The sequence below is a fragment of the Athene noctua genome, chromosome 7 (assembly GCF_965140245.1).
Source record: "Athene noctua chromosome 7, bAthNoc1.hap1.1, whole genome shotgun sequence".
Taxonomy (NCBI): domain Eukaryota; kingdom Metazoa; phylum Chordata; class Aves; order Strigiformes; family Strigidae; genus Athene; species Athene noctua.
Genome location: NC_134043.1, coordinates 38,426,386 through 38,447,018, shown reverse-complemented (window position 1 = coordinate 38,447,018; position 20,633 = coordinate 38,426,386). Strand labels below are relative to the sequence as shown.

General features: G+C 36.2%; 1 protein-coding gene across 4 annotated transcripts in view; it reads left to right on the top strand.

Annotated features, from left to right (window-relative positions):
- RFTN2 (raftlin family member 2) overlaps positions 1-20,633 on the top strand; it is a 50,043-nt gene that overhangs the window by 7,998 nt on the left and 21,412 nt on the right. The window contains exons 1-5 of one of the 4 annotated variants that reach the window (XM_074910804.1): positions 8,099-8,190; positions 8,360-8,564; positions 13,531-13,714; positions 15,741-15,852; positions 17,843-18,155. In XM_074910804.1, the coding sequence (XP_074766905.1) occupies positions 8,426-8,564; positions 13,531-13,714; positions 15,741-15,852; positions 17,843-18,155 (748 nt within the window). In that variant the 5' untranslated portion in view covers positions 8,099-8,190; positions 8,360-8,425. Of the gene's footprint in view, positions 1-8,098; positions 8,565-13,530; positions 13,715-15,740; positions 15,853-17,842; positions 18,165-20,633 lie in introns of those variants that run through there. The other 3 variants (XM_074910805.1, XM_074910803.1, XM_074910807.1) reach the window with 3 other exon arrangements.

The following is a 20,633-nucleotide window of genomic DNA, read 5'->3' as shown; positions in this document are numbered from 1 at the left end:
TTAATAAGCTCATTGCTTATGTAGCACAGAGGTCTTTATGTAAAATATCCTTGAGCTTTTCCTTTTTTTTAATCTGCTCTTAGTAATTTGAGGGTTTCCTTTTTGTGGTTTCAATGGTGTCTTAATCATTTTAATCACCTTTTTAATCATTTAGGGATTATGGAGTGGGCATTGTAGTCAGTAAATAATCCATATGTAATATGTAAGTATATTTAAAGATTATTCTGGCAGTCAATTACATTCTTTCATGTTGTGCAGGAAGAGAGGTGGAGTCTGGTTCTGTTCTTACACTGTTTTGAAATTGTGAAAGGAGATGCCATGTACTATGTTTTGGATGCAGGTTTCCTCATATGACTTTCTCCTTCTTGCTAGGTAGAAGAATCTACACAAATAAATAGTTTCTGTTTTTAAAAACTTGTCACCATAGCAGCTGTGGGGAATTGTTTTGCCAATAAGTATCAAAAAAGATAGACGATCTGTTGGATACGTGGGGATCTCAGCCTATTCTTGAGGGGGAAAGCGCTCATTTGCTGTAGATCGTCATGTGTCTGAGCCAGTCTACCACTAAAAACATCTGTCTGTTTCTCTGATTTTCATATTGTAGAATTCATCAGTATAAATTTATTACAGAAATCTTGGCATGTAGTCACAGTAATTGATTGCCATGGAAGAATTTTTACATAGTAAATATTTTTTTAATGAAGTGCTGTCTCTGGAGGTGCCAAAGAGAGGTGGTATGTTCTGTTAGAGCTGTATTTCTTGTATCTTGGAACAAAGGCGCATTTGACCCAGGCTTCAGAAGGTTTAGTCCCAAGTCTTTGTTTTTGGAATTCACAATTTGTTTACCAAAAATGGCTGTTGTGTTTTTAAAATGCTTTAGAGATCCAAGAAGTAAATTTTACAGCGAGTACTATCTTAAAAACATGCTTACAGGGAAGTCTTTAGAACTAATTGCTTGACAGTGTACAAATACTGTGTAGTCATTCACATGTCATCAGATCGTGGCTCTAGTCCAGATACTCATAAAATGTAGTTTATTTTCTGTTAATTGGTACAGATGTTAGATTGTTGATAATGAGTTGATCCCATGGCCCTTGCTTTGAAGATGATTTACTTTGTTTTACTTGCATGTGAACTCGAACATTTGGAATGACATTCAGTGTTGGGCACAGAAGTACACCTGCAGTGTTCTACTGTGGGGCCTGTAACATCAGTCTGGAGGCGCTTGGTTAGGATTGTGTCACTAGGTCTTAACAATGTTTCATTTTGATTTGAGAGACCTAGAAGAGACCAAGACAAAGCTCTGGATATTGGCTTTCCTCCAGGAACCACAGGTCACTGTTGAAATACTGAGAGCTCTCAGTTGGTACTGTAGCTCATCTTCAAAATGCATGCCAAGAATGATGGCATAACATCAGTCAGTACCAACTGAACCTTTAAGCTTTCAGTAGTTGAATCCTTCCTTCGGCACAGTAACTGACTTTGTAATTCTGTTACAGGGATACACAAATGAAACGTGCTGAGAAAGAGCTAAATAATTTCCTCAAGTAGTCCCTCCAATTGCATTATCTTGACATTTTAGCATTCACGACATTTTTTAATCTCTTACACTACACAGTGTTATTTTCCTGCCACTTAAAATTTCTGTACACATAGAGATGCCTGTGCTTTTATACAGAAGTCATTTAGTTAACTGCAGCTGTTAAGATCCTGATCCTTCTCTGATTTCAGGGTTGGAGAAGGGTGGTGTTCTCTCTGGTCTTCTGCAGTTTTTCATGGATAGTTGTAAGGCCTTACTTGTGCTAGGAGAGAGCACAGCAGATTAGGACTGTGCCCTGTGGAGATTCAGTAGCTAATGGCAAATAATCATCTCCGTCTTTGTGCACTGCTTGTCACATTGACATATTAGCAAACTAAATTAATTTTCTGGCTTCCACACCCTAGAATTGAGAGACCCTGCCAGTGTCTTTTGTTTTCTACTGAGCTAGCTGTTACAGTATTCCTAGCAACCATTGCCTATTTAATGTTATATTTATATGGCAAAACATTAGTTCTAACCTTCTTTAATAGGTAACACTGGATAAAAACCTGTAGACAGGCAGAAAAGTTACTGAAGTTATTGCTGTCTTGTATTTTTGTGTTTAAGGACTGTTTTTCTTGCATTAAGTAGAATTCTCTAGTCCACTAACATTTTTGGTTCCTGCTACTTCTGATCTTAAGTATCAGAAGTCCATTCATCATCCCTAAAAAGCTGTTCACGCATTTCATATTAAATTGGCAATTCTTTATATTCTGAAATCCATTTTTCAAAATAGCTAATATTAAGTCAATGAGCAAACTGCATTCCAGTAGTATCTGAGCAGAAACTAGCAGAACACATGGCACTCTTTTTAAAATGTTTTTGTCTGTTTAACATAGTTCTGAAATGTGAGTTGTATGGTTGTAAAAGTTTTTACAGTAAAAATTACAGTAAAATAGATTTGTGGCTTTATAGTGTTGAAGTAGTTTTAATTCACCTGGTATAAAAGTTTCTTATGTTTCATATTTAAGTAAAAAATACACAGTTTAAATCATTATTTTAAGGATCCAAAATATAATGCCAGTGTCTTGATACACATGTGCAGTCCTGTATAGAAAACCTTATAAGTTGTTATGCAGAAAAAACAAACAGAGATATAGAAAGCAGAACAGTAATATATACCTCTCATTTTAACAGTGTTTAATAATGTAGCTAAGACATGATGGGAAAGCATAGGTCTTGTAAGGCCACCTTCGAGTTTGAGTCACAAATAATTTAAGGAAGTATTGAAACGGTAATTTTGAGGGCCTTGCGTGGTCATTCTGTACCTCTCAGTGGAGCTGTCATCTACGTAAGTGTGTACATGTACATTATAGGTAAACAGAATACTGTTCATAATATTTCCAACTTGATTTTAATCAGATAAACTAGAACATCCAGTTTCATTCTAGAATGCGTGGTTTTTAGTTGATCACATAGCTGTGTAGTTTGATACTGTATTGCAGATACAGATGATATAGTTACTGCAGCCTTGGTGAGTGAGATACTGTGGATGTGCATAGGTAAAAGCTTAATAAATTTGATGATCTCATCTTAGAGAACTTTTAGCAATTTTATATATCAAAAGCTCTTTCTGCTGAAACTACCTGTAATACAGCAATAATAAACAAGTTTCTGTAGTTTATAACTTCTAGTAATGTTCTGGGTTGGTAACTAAAGTTCAGTTTGGTCCTATCTACTGTTTGGATTGTAACTTTTGTTTGTTTAATTCTAATGTTGATGAGTAGGTTAAATATGGATTTAGAAAAGTATCAAAAATGGAATTAAGTTATCATTAAACTATGCTTTTACAGTCTTAAAGTACTGTTGTCATCTCTGTTAATTATTTTTAGAACATTACGTTAAAATATTATTGTGGAAAAGCTGGCATTTCTGCTGAGGTTAACATGTTTAACAAGACTATGTTCCTATTACATTCACAAAAAATATTTCTTCAAAGGAAAAAAAAAATCTAAAAAGTTTCAAAACCAAGGAGTCTTCAGAATGGAGCACTGCTACTTTCTTCACAGCTTTAAATAAATTAGGGACTAAACCAGTTTTAATCAAGTCATTCTACAGAAAAAAAACCTAAATGTCAGTGTTCTGTTTTAGTTAAAGTAATAGTTCTTGGGCATGTGAAAAATATTTGATAATTGAATTGCAGAATTTTTCTGATGGAATTTTTTTTCTTTTTCTGTCATTATCCTGTCCCAAGCAAAAACTCTGTTTTACAACTCCAGGCAAATATAAAGGAAGTAAGCCTAAGAAGTTCTGAGAGGAACTGTGAAGTTCAAAAGTGTTGCAATTTGAGATGATTAATATTTAGGGGGTTTTTAATGCATTGTTTTTGAGTCCTTTAGTGTTCAGATAGCCTCATGTTCTGGGGAAATCTGTCTGACTTAGCTTGTCTTTGTAATTTGCCTTTTTATATTATTAATGTGTCTTCTCTTAAAAACATTCTGTGTCAGTGATGAGTGATCTATAATAAATAATAATGTTGATTTTTAAATTTAAAGTGATCATTTTACATGCCTTTGTAAGTTGCACATATGGGTGTTTTATGACCCAAAGTTGAAACATGTTTGGTCCAAATATTATGACAAGTTTTGACTTTGTCAGAGGAACTAAGTTATCCTTTCTGTTTCTTGTTAGTTGAGCCAGTTTGGGTCCTAGTGAAATCTTTACAAATGGCAATAACTTATTCTTTAGGTAATTGGTAGTTTTAAGGTATGTGTATTTCTGATGCATGCTACTCTTTAACCTCAAGCGTAGGAATGGATCTTTAAAGGCTGTGCAGCTAGTATTTGTGAATGTGTTCCATGTAAGCTCATTAGTTAAAACGTTTTGAGTGAATAACCTTCTCTCCAATGTACCACCAGTGATGGTATTGTCCCAGTGGTGGCCTAGCAGGCTGGGAAGTGTGATGTGCTCCTCAGAATCTTCAGTCAGTTCTAAGTCATGGGATTGAGCAGGAGTCATTTGTCATGATTGCAATACTGCTTACAAATTTTATAGCCCTTCTTATGAAGTCCTATATATATATTTTTTTTTTTTAAATAAAATGCTGCTTCTTTTGAAGCTTTTTGACGTTAATGTAGCATTAAAGCAGTATGATTCCTTTTGCTTTAAACATACTAGCCCATAGCCTAATCAGAAGGAGAGAAGGGTGTCTTTAAGGAAATGTTTGCTCAGGATTCCGGTACAGCTTACTCTCTGAATTGCAGTTTCAGTATCTTGCGATCTTTCTTGAATTTTGGCATCCATTAAAAATTAAATGCTTATAAGTCAATTTCCCTGAACTTCTATTTATTATTTTTAGCTTTATTTTGACATTGTGCATACACAGAAAAGGAAAATCTGTAACTGCACTGTTTTAAGATTTCAATCAACAGAAAGATGACTTGAAAAAATAGCACACAACTGTCAAGTACTGCCTCCCATTCTTGATCTTTTAAGATACTGGGGGAGGCAAAGTTTAAACTGTATTATTTTATTAAATAATTTATGCAGATCATATTTGGGTTTGGAGAAGGCATTCTTGTAAATAGGCTTTGTATTCAGGTCAGTTTATCACAGATGTTCAGAAATCAAAGTGTCATCTTTGTAGCAAGAGACATTTTCTCAGAAAGGGGTGTGCTAGTGCCACTTTTATTTGGCACCAGTGCCGCATATGGAGAGCCTACCTGGATGTCAGTAATGTTAATAGTGAGCAGCTCAGCATGGAATCAGGAGCAGAGGAGCATGTATTTCAAAACATCAGTTTCAAGCATCAGATGATGTCCTTACATTCAGTGAGTTTAGTAATGCAACAAGAAAGATAAAAATGCCTCCCACACAAATGTTTTCAAATGTCCCATGACACTGACAACAGGGAACAAAGTATATCATGAGCAAGGGACAGGAACAGCCCTGAGGTGTGGGTGGACAAGAAGGCTTGTTGGCTCCCTTTCTGGTCAAAATTACTCTCCAGAACTGCTGCTGCTGAAAGACAGTCAATAGTTCAGCAGTGGGCCCATGCTCCTCTTGGTGTGCTAGCATTCTGCATCTTTGTATCCTTTTTCTATTTCATCAGAATCAAAACCATAGGGGGATCCTGGAAGCCTTCCACAGATGTGTGGTTCCTTTGGATTAGTTGGTCCATTGTTTGGTTGTCTTTGTTTGCCTTTGTAAAAGTCTAAAAATTATATCAAGCTTCAATGAATAAGCCTCATGCTCTTTCAGTGGGGGTTGCTGTGGCTACCACACCTCAGTGAATCACAGTATAGTTCTAGGGTTCTGTTCTTTGATACCAATTCCCAGAGCCTTCGCATTTTGGGTCACTGGAAATGGACTGTGTTGTAGTTTATATCCACTTTGCAACAGGATACTGTAGCTATTCAGGCAGCTCTTGAATCCAGGAATCTTATGATCCTGTTCCTCTCTGGCACTTTTGATGCAGTTTTGAACTCCTATGAGGGATGCTGCTAGTTCTTTGTTGGTTTTGTTTTTTCTTTATTCTGACATGTGGGATCTTTGGTTTCATTGGTTCAGTCTAGTGACTTCTGAGACAAGTCTGCAATGACAACCGTGACTGACTTCCAGCTTGGAAGCTTATAACTACTTAACTGATCTAGGGTGACCCAAAATAAGGATGGTTGGTTTTATCTGTAACAGTGTTTTTGTGTTGGTGTCATAAGTTTGTTTATACTATGAAAAATCCTGTCTTGGTGAGAGGGTTGAAATACGGATTAAGCCTTGTCATTAAATATTCAAAATACAGTATTCTGGCCTTGTCAAAAATGTACCTATCTTTAGTTAAATAAAATAAAAATAAAGCAACTAGCTGGCAACTGAATTAGGGCTGTAAAAAGTTTTACTTGCACCTGCCTTAGTCATGACATGGCTTTATACAAATGGTTACAGTGGATCCTGAGCACTGTGTGGAATGAAGCAGCAGGATTCTCAAGGTTGAGTGGACGGTTTACATGTATGTCTGGTATAGCAACAATTCAGGGATGACCTTTACTGAAAAAAAGAAAAGTTTCAAAAACTGTAAAGCTTTTTTAAGTTCAAATGTACAATTCCTATCATCCAAAATGGTATTATGAATCTCTGGTTTCCTTAAATGACTTCTCTAGATGCAGTCTAAAAATTAAATTTCTCTAGTTTTTGGGAGCAATTTCTGGGTAAGCAGACATGCGGGAAGCTGAAGAATTCTGCTTTATTTGGTATATTTTCCTAGGTTTTAATCAAGAAGGCAACACTTGAGGGATTTCCTCTTGGTTTCAGTACCTGGGAGCTTGTTTTAAAGACTGTGTGGTAATCGTGACTTCAGTCCTAAGCTCTGCCCTCAGTGATACTTAAATTCTTCCAAAGTTAAGTGACTTTAAACTATAATGTGGATTTCGAAGGGGATATAGTCTGCAGATTCACCATTCTCAGTAAGCTACTTAAATAAAAGATCGTTTTGTTTGTGTAGAACAGGAAGAAAACCACAAATGGTTAGTGCCTAATTTGCAGTGATATAGAACATGTGGGCAGTTTTTATAAGATTAATATTTTTCAGTGGAAAAAAAACCTTTTAAAGTTCAGATGTACAGTTCCTAGCATCCAAAATGGTATTATGAATCTCTAGATGACTTAATTTCTCTAGATGCAGTCTAAAACTAAAAAGGTACATTTTCTGACCACCCATCCTGGCAGCAAGAGGGCCTTATAAAATCATTCACTGTTCCTTTTTTTCCCATGCATTATCATGGTCTGCGTCAGGTGTAGTACAGTTAAGTGTCTTGCAGTAGGTAATGTAAGAGTAATGAGAGCCCTTAAAGTTACACTGAATTTTCATGACTTTAAAGACAAATTTGCTTAGGAAGCAGTATTGAGAGTCTACAGCTGTACCAACTGAGATCAGGCTGGCAGAGGAGGATTTCAGTTGTTCGTTACCCATGAAAAATGGGGGACAAAGTCTTGTAACTATATTCATATATAACATTGAAAAAGTCTTTCTGATTTGAAATGAGGGATATTTCAGTGTCGGTTTTTTGGTGTTGATCAAAACCAATTAGGTAAGTGGATTTTAGCAATGTAGATTCTTACTGATTTCTTGACAAGAAATTTCTTTACTACGTATTTTTACATTATTACAATATATTACACTATGTTCATGGGGGTTTTTTCCCCTCTGGAAGAAAGTTCCTGTGGAAAGGAAATAGGAATCAAACTTTGAAATCTAAAATAAGGACTAAACTGCTTTTCATTTACTTTTCTACCCTTTGAGATGCCAGAAGCAATTTCCTCTTGAAGCTGACTTCCTTTCTGGAAATGATTTTTGTCTCCAACCATGTTGAGGCTCTTTTCTCATTCTTTCATTCTGACTAACTTGCTTTTTCCCCTCTGACTTTCTACTGCAGTTGAGAACTTCTGGAGGTAAGTAATTACAGACAAGTTTCTCTCTAACTTTCTCTTCCAGTTCTTCTCTCCCCCCTACTGCCCCCCCTCACCCAGTCAGTCTAGAAGGACAAACAAAGCGCTATTGGTGTCCTCTGCAAGAGAGCACTGATAGGGGGCTGGCTGTAAATTGACGTGGCATGGAAAATCTCTGCTGGTTTGTAGCAGCTCTAAGATTGCTGCGGAATCAAGCCTACTCTTACCAAGTTTGTAGCTTTGAAATCATCATGGGCTTACTGTTTCTATATAAAAAATGAATGGAAAGTACCTCCGCTTTTTGATTTGGGAACCGGACTTTTTCTCTATTTGGATTTACAGCTAATAGAAAACAAAACCAAAGGGAATTACTTGGTTACTTTTTCTGCTTTCTTGTAGTGAGAGCGACAGATCTTGCTGCTCCCCCCACCTTTTCCTGTGATTTAATCATTTGCAGATCTTGCCATGGGGTGCGGACTAAGAAAGCTGGAGGACCCAGATGATAGCAGCCCTGGAAAAATCTTTTCTACATTGAAGAGACCGCAAGTTGAAACAAAGACGGATTCTGCTTATGAATATGTATTGCTGGATTTTACTGTAGAAGGTATCTTTTTATATCTTTACTATTCTGAGAAGGCAATGAATAGGATTTAACTTTGTTCTGTCTTGTTTGACTTACAGTAATTCTTAGATACTTTTATCAAAGCCGGCCAAAACGTAAGACTTTTATTTTGAAACACAAATCGTGATGAGGTCCTCACTTATATAAAATTACAATGAAAGCTACTGAAGTATTTTTAACAACCAAACCCTCCAAATTACACAACTGTCCTTGTTAAGGAAGCTGGCTAAAAACTGTTAGAGGTTTTCCTAGTTTCCTGTGAGTCAGATACTGCCATCCATACTCACTCTGAATAATGGTTTTCTGAATTCAGCGTGATGGTTCAGAAAATACACTGTGCCTGAGCCTTAACTGAATAACAATTTTAAAAAATGCACTCAACTTCTGAAAACAGGCTGTCATTGTCCTTGTTACTTTATGCAGAAGTAAGTGTTTCTTAGTTGTATATCAGGAGTAGCTTCTTCTCTTATGCTCACCCTAGCTTCTGGGTAGATATTTTAGTAAGAGTCTTACAGTTTCATCTTACTGTTTTTTTTCAAAATGCTTTACTTGTAGTTGCTGAATAGTCTTTTGAAATCGTGACCAAAATGAAACAAAATTTGTATGCGTAGCAAGAGACAGACAGTGCTCTGTGGGATACTTCCTTCCCGAGGGTGTCCCGTCTCTAACAGAGCAACTCCCTGTTCCACAAAGTTGAAAACATAAACAAGCCCAGATGGCTGCCCTCTGAGAACAGACAGCTCAGTTTTGCAGTCACTTTGTAGTAACTTCATTTTCTAACAACCCAATCTACTGGAAATTCCTAATAACAAGTATTTTAAGTAAATGCAATTGTTAGAAGGCTTTGATAAAGGGAGAAAGTGTAAGTGCAGGTCTGGTTACATTTTCAGGAACATTTTCATAAACAAAACTTGGCCTCTGCTTAGTTTTAGATCTAAATTAAAGGACTGTAGTAATAATTTAAAATATATCAGTCTGTTCATTGAAAAACTGCAAGATACTAACAGAAGCCACATTCTACTAATTTCTGGTACTTGACATCCAACTGTATTTGTTCCGTTTATTTACACAAATAAGGAGTTTTTCACTGGTTTGTTCTTTTTGAAGAAACAAAACTTTGAGTAAGTAGTACTGGAAATGAAGCCAGGTTGCCTAATGCATACATGAATTACTTAACTACTGATAATAGAAAGGATAGTAAAACATTAGTTTTTGCAGAGGAACTGAAGAACATTTAGTGTTCTTAAATAGTCTGTGTTCTGGATAGTTTTGCTGTCTTTTAAAGTAACAAGTTTCTAGAAGCGTTGTGTGAAGAATTTGGTGTGAAGGTGGTTGTGACTTTTTTAAAAAATCAAACAAGTGCAAATAAAGGTGCATCTCTGTATTATTCAAATAACCTAGCAGTAAAGCAGTAAAGATTCATTTTTGCCTGTTTAGTCTGATATTCAAAAGTGCTTAACTTCATTGACTTACTTAGCATTTGTAATTCCACAGTGAGAACAGCTTCAGATAGTTGTGTAACTTTTTTAGATGTCTAACTATAAGCAGGTGGATTTGTGAACACAGGTATCTTTCTGTTGAATGGTTCCATCTGTGTGTGTGTTTGACCTTAAATATTTTTCTTTGGGATCTCTACTTTTTAGAGCTAAGATAACACAGAAAAAAACGGTGTATATATTGTCTTGGAGGCATTTCTGAATTGTTTGCTTATGAAATACAGGGATTGGCTAAAGTACTGTGGGGATATGTTGGGCTTTTGGGTTTATTTTTTTCCTTCTACCCCAATCAGCTAGCTCACATACTTGTTGCTACTTGAATATCCTTTGGCTGAATGAAACTTAAGGGAGAGCTTTTTATCACTTTACACCAAAGTTAGTTTTCACTCTTCTGTCAAGTTGTCATGGCACTCTGCTGATTTTCATAGCAAGATCTTCCCCAACATCTGATATTTCTGTTTGCCTGAGTGACTTGTTACCACTGGATCTTACACCAAGTAAAACAGAAAATCTACACTTAGCTTGCTGTAGAATCCTATAAAGGATACTATGTCCTGCATTAAGATAAAAATATAGCAAGCATAAATGTGTTATTTCAATGTAATACGCCTTATTCTCTGCTTCATCAGATTTATGCTATGTGAAGTCAAAATGAGCCTGCTGGGGAGACGTTTAGGACCCCCTGATCTTCTCCCAGGTTGTGATATAGATTAGGACAACCATGCCACAGTCTAAATTTGCTGGCTGGAGTCCCTGTGTGTTTTAACTAGTTATCAGCAGTGTAGTGTACCTTGGTTTCTCCCCTCCTGGTCCCCTAAATACTCCCATCCCTACTATAAAATCGCTTTGAGTTCTGTGTAGGTGGTTATGCATCAGGAGAATCTCAAACAAGAAAATTACAGCCAGTCTCTTAGTTTGATGAGCTTGAATAGTACAAAGGAGAGGGAGTAGTGGACTCTGAAGTGTAGTTTTAAATGCCTGTCAAGGACTGTAAATTCTGCAGTCTCAGTCATGAGGCGTATCTCAGTTACAAAAACAGCTATTATTTTTTGAGGTTAGTTTAACCAAAAACTAGGGATAGTTTAAATACTCCTACTCAAGCAGAATGTTTATGCATTTTTCCACAACCCTCCTATTAGGGAAAAGAAGGAATATTGATGCAGCTCACAGATGACATGCTGCGAAGGTCTTGTCACTCTGAATAACAATTTGAATATATGTATGAAGTAGCTGTTTAGTTGTAATCTTCAATATCATGCGTCTGAAGTTTACTATACAGCCAGCAAGGTAGCCGTTACTTGTGAAAGTATTTTGGCTACCTGTTGACAGCACGTCAGGAAGGAAATTTTCGTAATGAAAAATAGTTAAGACATTTGCAAAATCAGTGAAGTGATGATCATGCTGTACACATTCCTGCTTTTTTGGCTTGTGGGCTGTCGAGCAGTTATTTCTTCAATACATATTTCATATCTCCTAGATTTACTATGAGTGGAATCACGGAATGGATGTTACTAAGTGTTACTAAGGGCAAAATGTCATCTGTCTATGAAAGGGAAGGCTGTGATCTATTGTCTGTTTAAAAAAGAGAAGGCAAGGTAGCACAAGAAAGTGCAACAGCCCGGTCTCTGACTGAGAATGGCAGAATTTACATTAATAGGTTGAGTTTGCTAGTTATCAGCAATAAACCATGAATATACATGTTGGTGATACTTTTTCGTGGTGTGCATCTCCCATGGTACATGTTACTCTGGTTTCTCTTGAGCTGTTAAGGCTCTTAAAGTGACAAGCAAAGCAGGCCTCCGCTCCTTTTCCCTTTAGTAAGAGTTGGTATGTAAAAGCATTTGGCTGTTGTGAAACATTAGTTTCTGGTGTGTTTTGGTTTGTTGTGGCTTTTTTTAAAAATTAAAAAAAAAAGCCCTCCATAGTGTATATATATCATTATTACCCTCATTTTATGGTGGGAAAGCAGTATACAGGTTGACGTTTTACAGAACATATCACTCATGAACCAGCAGAATTCTAATTCAGTTTATTAGAATAAAATATTGAGGTCAACTAAAGATTCATATGCCTGGTTTATGATACTTTAAACCAGTAGGATAGGTGGACTTTGTGACTTGCTGTGTCTTTGATAAAAGTCCTTAGATTCCCTTGCTGCTGCCCACTTACAATAGATGGAGATAGATAAGGGGATGTAAGAACATGAAATTAACTCTTAGTGAATACACTTACAAAGTGATGAGTAAGTTTTATGTCATTGCATTTACCTGTTCTTTTTTTATACGTAATTTTTTAAAAATCACAGAATAAAAGGAAAATTAATATACTTAATAGTTTTCAGTTTATTGTATGGTTTAAAAGGGAATGTTTAAAGCAACATGTTAAATTGTTTGTATCTCAAAAAGTGTTGTGAGGTCACTTAATTCCAGTTGAGGCATCCTTTAATACTGGTCTTAATATTCTGAAAGTCTTGTCGAGAGGGACCCATCAGAACACAAAAAAGTACCTCACTTGCAGCAAGGGTCACTGATAGAGACTGTCAAATTCCAAGCCAAGCTGTCTTGTCATAAGGGTTTGTATCTGCAGAGGATGAAAATTTTGATGATGGCAGATATATGCCGCCATAATTACTCTTAGTGTCTGTATATGAGTATTGATTTTTTCCTCTCTGAGAGCATCTACACTTCCAGTTGGAGTTGAGGGGAACAGGAAATATGAACCATCAGACTGACTGTGGCAAAATAATATCATCTATTACCAGTGTGGAATCATTTATCTGTGCAAAAGCTGTGGACCAGACCATTCAAAAAAGTTTTCCCTTATCAATTTCCCCAATAACTGTGTAGTACCTAGCTGTTGCCTGCTGATTGGAAATGCTTGCACACACTCAGAGGGATCCTCCTTAGCAATTACTGACACCACACAGCTTACTTAAGTGACAGGTACTTAGGTGTACTGGAAAAAGGAGTTGGGACTATGTTAAAATTTCAACCTTCACTCAACAGATAACTTCCACGGGATCAAAAAAAAATAATTTAAGAACAAACCAGTTGTACTAGGCTTAAATTCATTCTATGGGAATTTACCTCACAACTAAGGTTGAAGGATTTTAAGGCTTTGACTAGACAAAATAGTTGCCTTGTTAAGTTCAGACCTGTTGTGTGTTTAGATGTTGATGCAGCTCTTAAATTAGCTTGACATAACTAGATCCAACAGAAAGTGTTGCCAAATAGATTAAAAATAGATCATATTAACTTGTAAAAATATGTACTTCAACTAACTGAATACTGTTGCATCAGCTCTGAATCTGCTTTTCTTGTATAAATAGAACTAGCTTTTTAGTAAATGCCTTGGGATAGACTTTTGTGTGGTTTATATAAAAGGAACTCACCCGAAAAGTACATGGACATACACAGTATAATGTGTTTCTCTTCTGCTTTCAATGCTTTTAGCTTCCTCAAATCCAGAAGTTATCAAGATCGGTTCTGTGTTGGATATAGCATCTAAGGTGGAAGAATATTACAGCAAAGGATATGTTGTAGGAGCTGTTCATCCTATTATACTGCCAATTGGACGTAGAAGGAATTTCCCTGCAAGTCACATGTATCGAGTGGTACTTTCACGATTAAAATTAAGGTAACAGTGAAGTAATTTGAATACATTGATCCTAATTTGAATACATTGATTACTTAAGCCATTTGTAAGTGGATTGCTCGACATGCATAATTTATTATCAAGTTGAAATGAGCACCTCAGAAAATCAAATAACTGTTAATTGTCTAGAAGGGTGAGCAAGTTAGTAATGTTTTTTTAATTAACACTAAGCACATAGTAGGCTAATGTTTACCTTGCCTTAGTAAATGTCCAAACAAAAATCTAAAGTTGCTCATCATGATTTTATTTTTAATACACTTTTATAATAAAGTATCAACTGTTTTAGCACTTGCAGCAAATACAAGATTAAACAAAACACTAGAAGAGTAATAAGCTGCTTTAAATGCTCTCAAGTCTGTTTTTTCTTCTTCATTTTCATGTTTCACTTTTCCCATAGGAGCATTATTTATAAAGCATGAATTAGCATGTCAGAGTTTATGTTTCCTTCTTAATAAGAAGGAAATAATCTGTGATTGGAGGTCATACAAGAGCTTGGTTTTGACACTGAAGGAGAGTCAAGTGTTTGTGTTTTTGCTCCAGCTCTATAGTCTTGTTTATTACACCTGTTTTCACTGCATTGTAATCACTATGTGATCATTACAGAAAATGTACAAATCTTACCATTGGTTGCTTTGAATGCAGAGATGATAACCTTTTGTTCTTATTTTGAATAACTAGAAAAGTGGATTTCTTATTGCATTAAGAGCTGTAATGCTTCCCCTTGTCTCCTGAGTCCTAGCACGGTGCACAAAGATTCTTTCATTTGTGTTTGGAGGACTGGAAGGGTGTGAGTTGCCAGGTGCCCCCTGCCACTCCAGTAATGCTTCTGTAAAATATGGTTCATTTGAGGGAGCTTCTCAAACACTTCGCTTGAACCAGCATTGTCTGTGGTATTTGCTGTTCAGACAACTTCCCTTTGTAAATTCATCTGCAAACCAGGTGAATGTTGTCCATGTGGGCAGATGCTTGAGTGAGAGAAAACAGAATACTTGCTCTCTGGAGCTGAGGCTTCTAAGAGCTGACACTGCCAGCGCACAGCTCCCACAACTCACCTTATGGCTGTAGATGTGAGATCCTTACAAAGTTGTGGCTTGAACCTTTAGGCCCCTGAGTAGGTGAAGGATGAGACCCTGCAGCCTACATGTGAAACTGTTGGGTGTAGGTTCCCAGTTTCTTTCCTGTGCAGGTGGCATATGTACCTATGTTGGTTTTCCTATAGGCAAATACACCTTCTCCAACTACCATCTGGAAAGTAACCTTTTATGTTTGAGTGTGTCTCATTGATAGTTCATTCTAAAGCAAAAGAATGTGTGAAGGAAACATTGAATAAAGCCCCATTATATTCTTGATATACACCAAATACTGTTGTCTGAATAACAACCTAACTGGCTTCAGATAAAAAATTATGAGTACTATTCTTTACCTGTAAATGGAAGTTAAAGCTTGTCAGATACTCAAATCTGAGTGATTTAAACATTACCTAACCCGAAGCAATTTAGTGTTATATTTCTAGTCTTTGCCTACACTGTATTTCATACAATAGCTGCGATTCTGCTTTAGTTATAAAAAATAAACAGCAGCGTGTTAACAGTGTAAAAGTACCATTTCTATTCATACTGTCTCCTATAAAACAGGACCCGGTTTGTGCTTGTTACACTTAGAGCTTAGATCTGTGTTTCTTGCATTATCAGAGATTTTTGTGTTTATTACAAAAGCGGGACTGTTTGTCAATAAAGCTGAGTTTCTAGAAGATGTCTTAACAGTCTTCAGATTAAATTCCTGTTAAATATTTAATATTCTTAACCTGACATTGTAATACACAGTACCTGCCACTTTGTGTAAGGAACAGAACAAAACACAAAACCAGCTGAGTTCTAAATAAAAGTACGAAGAAGCATTGCCAGGATTTCATTCATAACTATTCCAAAAGAAACGAAGGCTATATACAAGCATTTGCCTAAGTTAGTGGCAAACTCCTGACAAAGGCTGCTTTCTTTCTGTGTTCTAGCCAGAAGCATGCAGCACCCAGAGGACAAAGGCACCCCAGGCTGGTGATTGAGGAATGTCCTTTAATGTATGAAACACTGACAAATGAGGTCGTGAAAGAACTGTTAGAAAAGGTAATGAAGATTTTTTTCAAACTTCTCAGATTTTTATTTCTACCATGCATGTAAGTTATATTTAGTGCTTGATGGTTTTTTTAGTTTTGAGTTTTATCCTTGGTTTATTTTACAGATGCTACAAAGTCTTTTCTTGATGCAAAAGGAATTCTTTTTCTTCACCAGTTGCTTTTTCTAATTTAGGACTGTAAAGCTTTGAGAGACTGACTGCTTACACTACTGAAAGCAGAATCAGGCCCAACTCTATCAGGCTTTACAAAATGCTAATATGATCACTTTCTTTGGAATTGGCATTTTTCAGAAGTTTTATGTTATTCTGGATTAAGTAAGGTATTACTAATGAACATTAATATATTCAATTTCAAAGACAGATTTTTTTCATTCTTTAACAAATACAAAATACACAGTAACAGTATTAAATATTTACTTGGCACAGCGTTCAAAATATTGTGTAGTTAAAGAAAACTAAGCTTCCACTGGAATGTAAGCTCTAGTTCTTTTTGTGGTTAACTTTCTCTACAAAATTGAAGACTTGCTGAAACAGGAAACTATTGTTATTACAAGAGTTAAGAGTAATATCTTTTACATTAGTTGCCAAGGAAAGAAGTAGAGGAAAAAGCATATTGGAGATCTTTAATGATCTTTGAAATTACTGAGTTGTTTAAAATTTCTAAATGGCTTGTTTGGAAATTTTCAGGTGTTTTGAATTTAAAATGGGTTTCTATTACAGACTTAACACTACACAGGTATTGCCAGGTTGGTTGTGTAGCATAGCAGACAAACATTTAAGGGAAAAGTGCACTTGAAATTAGCAGTGATTCAGTTTTGCAAGTGAATCTGGCACAGACGTAGTATGTGAAAATAATTTGCTTTGAAAATGCTTAAAAAGTCTGAGCCAGTAATCCAGTAAAAAGTTAAGGTTTTTAAGATCTTAAACAAGACTTTGTGGCATTTCAGGAAAACATTGTCATATTACCTGTTTTTCTGCATGTTTCTTCTCACATTTAAAATTATTTTGGCTGTCTTAGAAGCAGCAGCTCTGTATTATCACAGTGACTGGCATATCATACATCATTGCTGTACATACATAATGGCGGTAGATAGTAACACTTCAGTCTACTGTGGTACTAAAAAAGGATTTTAGTACCATGAGCTATCTGAATATTATTCAGCCCACTGATTAACAGTTTATGTGAGTTAACTGGATAGAGATCCTTCCCTCTGCCATCACTTAATCGTGTACTTCTCAGGTGATTTCTTCTTTCTGAGCTGGGGTTTTTGTATATTTCTGGAAAGACTTTATTGCATGGGAGAGCTTGTAGCACAAGATGATAGAGGGATCACCTTCCTAAATGGCAGCACTCCTTATCCCAGAAAAAACCCCTCTCCCTCCAAGAACAGACACGTGCCACAGGTGGCACATATTCTGCAGTTGTGTTTTGAAACTTCAGTGCAGAGAAGACCCACCACTGACTGAAAGCAATTAAGGGGGTTTAAATTTGCCTCTAGCTCCCTTCATTCTCTGCTCCTTCACTGTTCTCAGTAATAGTGAAGCTGAGTAGCCTCTAAGGGAACCAGGGGATAATGAATCATGACACGTGACAAACATATTTCTGTAGTATTAGTGGTCAGTAATTTTAATACAACTGGTATTACATGTTTAGAGAAACAGTACAGTTTGTTGCACCAGTATACTACTTATCACTATGTAAAAAACTTTGGATTTGTTCTAAATTAAGGACTTTGTGTACACTGAAGTCAGTACCAGTGTTGGCCACCTTTCCTGGCCTGAGCCCAAAGATATGCTGGAAGACTTCTGTTTACTTTGAAGCATGGGCAACATAGAAACATGAGCAGCCCTTCTGTAGTAGTGTTGTATTATGTCCTTGAACATCAGCAGTTTAAACAGAATATGTATATAGAAGGTTTTTTTTTAAGTTACATGCAATTCTAAAATCACTTTGCAGATAAATGTCTGTTGTAAACACAGGTTAACGAAGCTGCTAAAAGAGGAAAGAAGTTTGTGGGATTTGTAACACAACATTTTCCTCAACCGAAAGCCTGTAATGGTACAAGCACAGATGGAAGTGCAGAGCTGGAATCAACACTGGGCAGAAGAAATAGGGAACACAGAAGAAGAAATTCTGATGAGAACTATAAAAACTGGAATGAAGGGACATTGAGCGGTCACTCATCTGAGAGTGGGATAGAGGAGGAGGTGCAAGGAGAAAGCAGTCTGTTACAGGATGCAGATTTCCAGTTTGGAAAAGAAGTCAGCCCTGTTAAACTACGAAAAGGAGATGGTAATAAAAGCTGGTTTTTTTAAATTGCAGAACTAAAGTATTTTATTGAGCTGTTGCTTTAAAAAGATGTTTGGAGAAAACGCAAACCAAAACAGCATGTTCTGTTGTGTCAAATACAACATTTGGAAGGTACATCTTCCTTAAATGCATACGTATTCATAAAAAAGTTGCCAGTTGAAGAAACAGAAGAAATATTTACCTCCTGCTCTGTGTATGTGTGAACTGTGGTAATGTATTAAAATGATATTTCAGTTTTCATATAGAATACTATAAATGTACTGTCAAAATCTACATTTGTAACTTAAAGAAAAGAAAAAACCCAAACAAACCCCCCAAAATTGCCCACAGTGTAATTCTGATTTTAAATGTGGTGCAAACAGATAGCTTGCCTGCTTGATATATGTATAACAAATATGTGGCACTAAAAAACTTTTCTTTTAGAAGGATGCAATTGTTTTAAAACATTCTCCTAAATGCATCTAGCTTTCACTTACTCTTAATGTTAAATCATAAACATGTGAAGGATTTCCAATAATATGTTATGATTCCAGTTCTTCCTGTTTCAAAACTGACAACAAGGAGAGCCCCTTCCAGCTAGAGCTGTAATTTTATGTGGGTCTAGCCAACGCACATCATGTACAGCAAACAAATCCGTTCATAATGGATTCTTTCTGGTTAACATGCCTTCAAGAAGTGTCCTGAAAGAGATCACTTAAGTTAATGCACTGACCATGAAATCAAAGAGTATAATTGTTACAAAATGAATTTACACTAAAGAAAATTAAGCATTAAAAAGGAAATGTATAGGAAGGAAAAGTATCATTGAAGAATGTTGGTGCTGTGGTAGAAAACTTAGTTGAAGAATCTGATACTGCCTGAAACAGTGACTTCTGATACTGAAGCACTAAGGCCTCCTGACTTGCTAGGAAGAAAAGGTGAAAAGGAAGAAGTAATCTATAGCATGAGAACTAATGCAAGATAGTATTGTGTAGAAAGCAGGCAGCATGAAACTTCCATGTCAGATTGCATTTTGACATAATGGGTTCTTTCTGATGGGCCAGACATGTTTTAATTGCTCTCAAAAGGAACGTTTTCACTTTCCTGTTAAAGAGTTAAGCACCCTCTCTACTCTGTAGACTGGCAGGATAATGACTCTAAGCACTGAGATAATCAATGTTCCTCTTATTTTTAACACTTGAATTAAAGCAGTTCTTGTACAACTGAGCCTTTATAGCATGATCTGTTAAAGCTTAACTCTTTCATTACAGCTTGAAATAGTGGGATTGCTATATGTATCAGAATAGAAATCCTTTAAGTAAAAAACATAAAACTCTTGGTTCTGTTCAGGAGCTTTGTTCATGCAGGTTGGTGTGACCAGGTAGATTAGCAACCCGTGCATCGCCTACATGCAGTGTTCTCAGGAAATTCTTCAAAAAGCTTTGGCAAGAATATGCTGGGCTTCTCTATACTAGTCAAACACTTAGTAAAGTTATTGGAGTTCATAACTTTCTATATTGGAGTTCAGACTTCTAAAAACTTAAATACCTTTCTTTGCAAATATTGTAAGTAACCATTGTTTTTAAAAATACTGATGTGAATTTTCAAAGAAAGCCTTACATACATGTAGGTGTGTACTGTCACTTCAGTATGTCATTTCTATTTAGGTCTGTCCAAAAGATGCAAAACTGAGTGCTAGATGTGGGGGTTGTAACATTAAAATTTTGACTGTTTATAAATACACTGCTTGCAGAGGCAAATTTCTGATACACATGAGCAACTGAATAGTTGTATTGGGAAAATTGATTTTTTTTTTTCTGAAGAACAAATATAAAAGTGATCTCACTTCAGTATATGGGAAAGGAAATATAGATTTGTCAGAGTAAACACATTTATGCTGATACAACCATCTGTGGAGGTGATAAAATACAACTGTATAGGAAGGAGAGTCATCTCTTACTGATAGTTAAAAATTTTGTCCTGAATTAACTCTACCTTATTCCAGGCACCTGATGTCATTTGCAGTGGGTGTGGTAACTCTTCTCAAAACAGACAGGGGTTCTCCCAGAGATTGGATTTACTGTCCAAATCCTACTTTGGAAATCTCCCTCTATTTATGGAGCCTAGAGAGACTAGCATCTTAAGCGGGGTCATTTAAACCAAGTTCCTTTGTTTGACAATGTGAATACTTCTGCTTTCTAGGGGTTGGTTTGTGTTGATTTAGGCAGTGCAGATGTTTAAGTATTAGACAGTCTGAGAGCTTTTTTTGGCAACTGCTTTGTGTTATTTCTCCACAATGGTGATGTACATGTGAGTGTATTTGTATAATATATTTGTATAGTTAGGACTTCATAATTTGTCACCAGTCATTTCCTTAAATGCTATGGATTTGTAAATTTTAATTTTTGATGAATGCTTGTTTATGATTCTAACAGCACTGTATTAATGTCTAGATACAAAATGCATTTGAGGATATGCAGG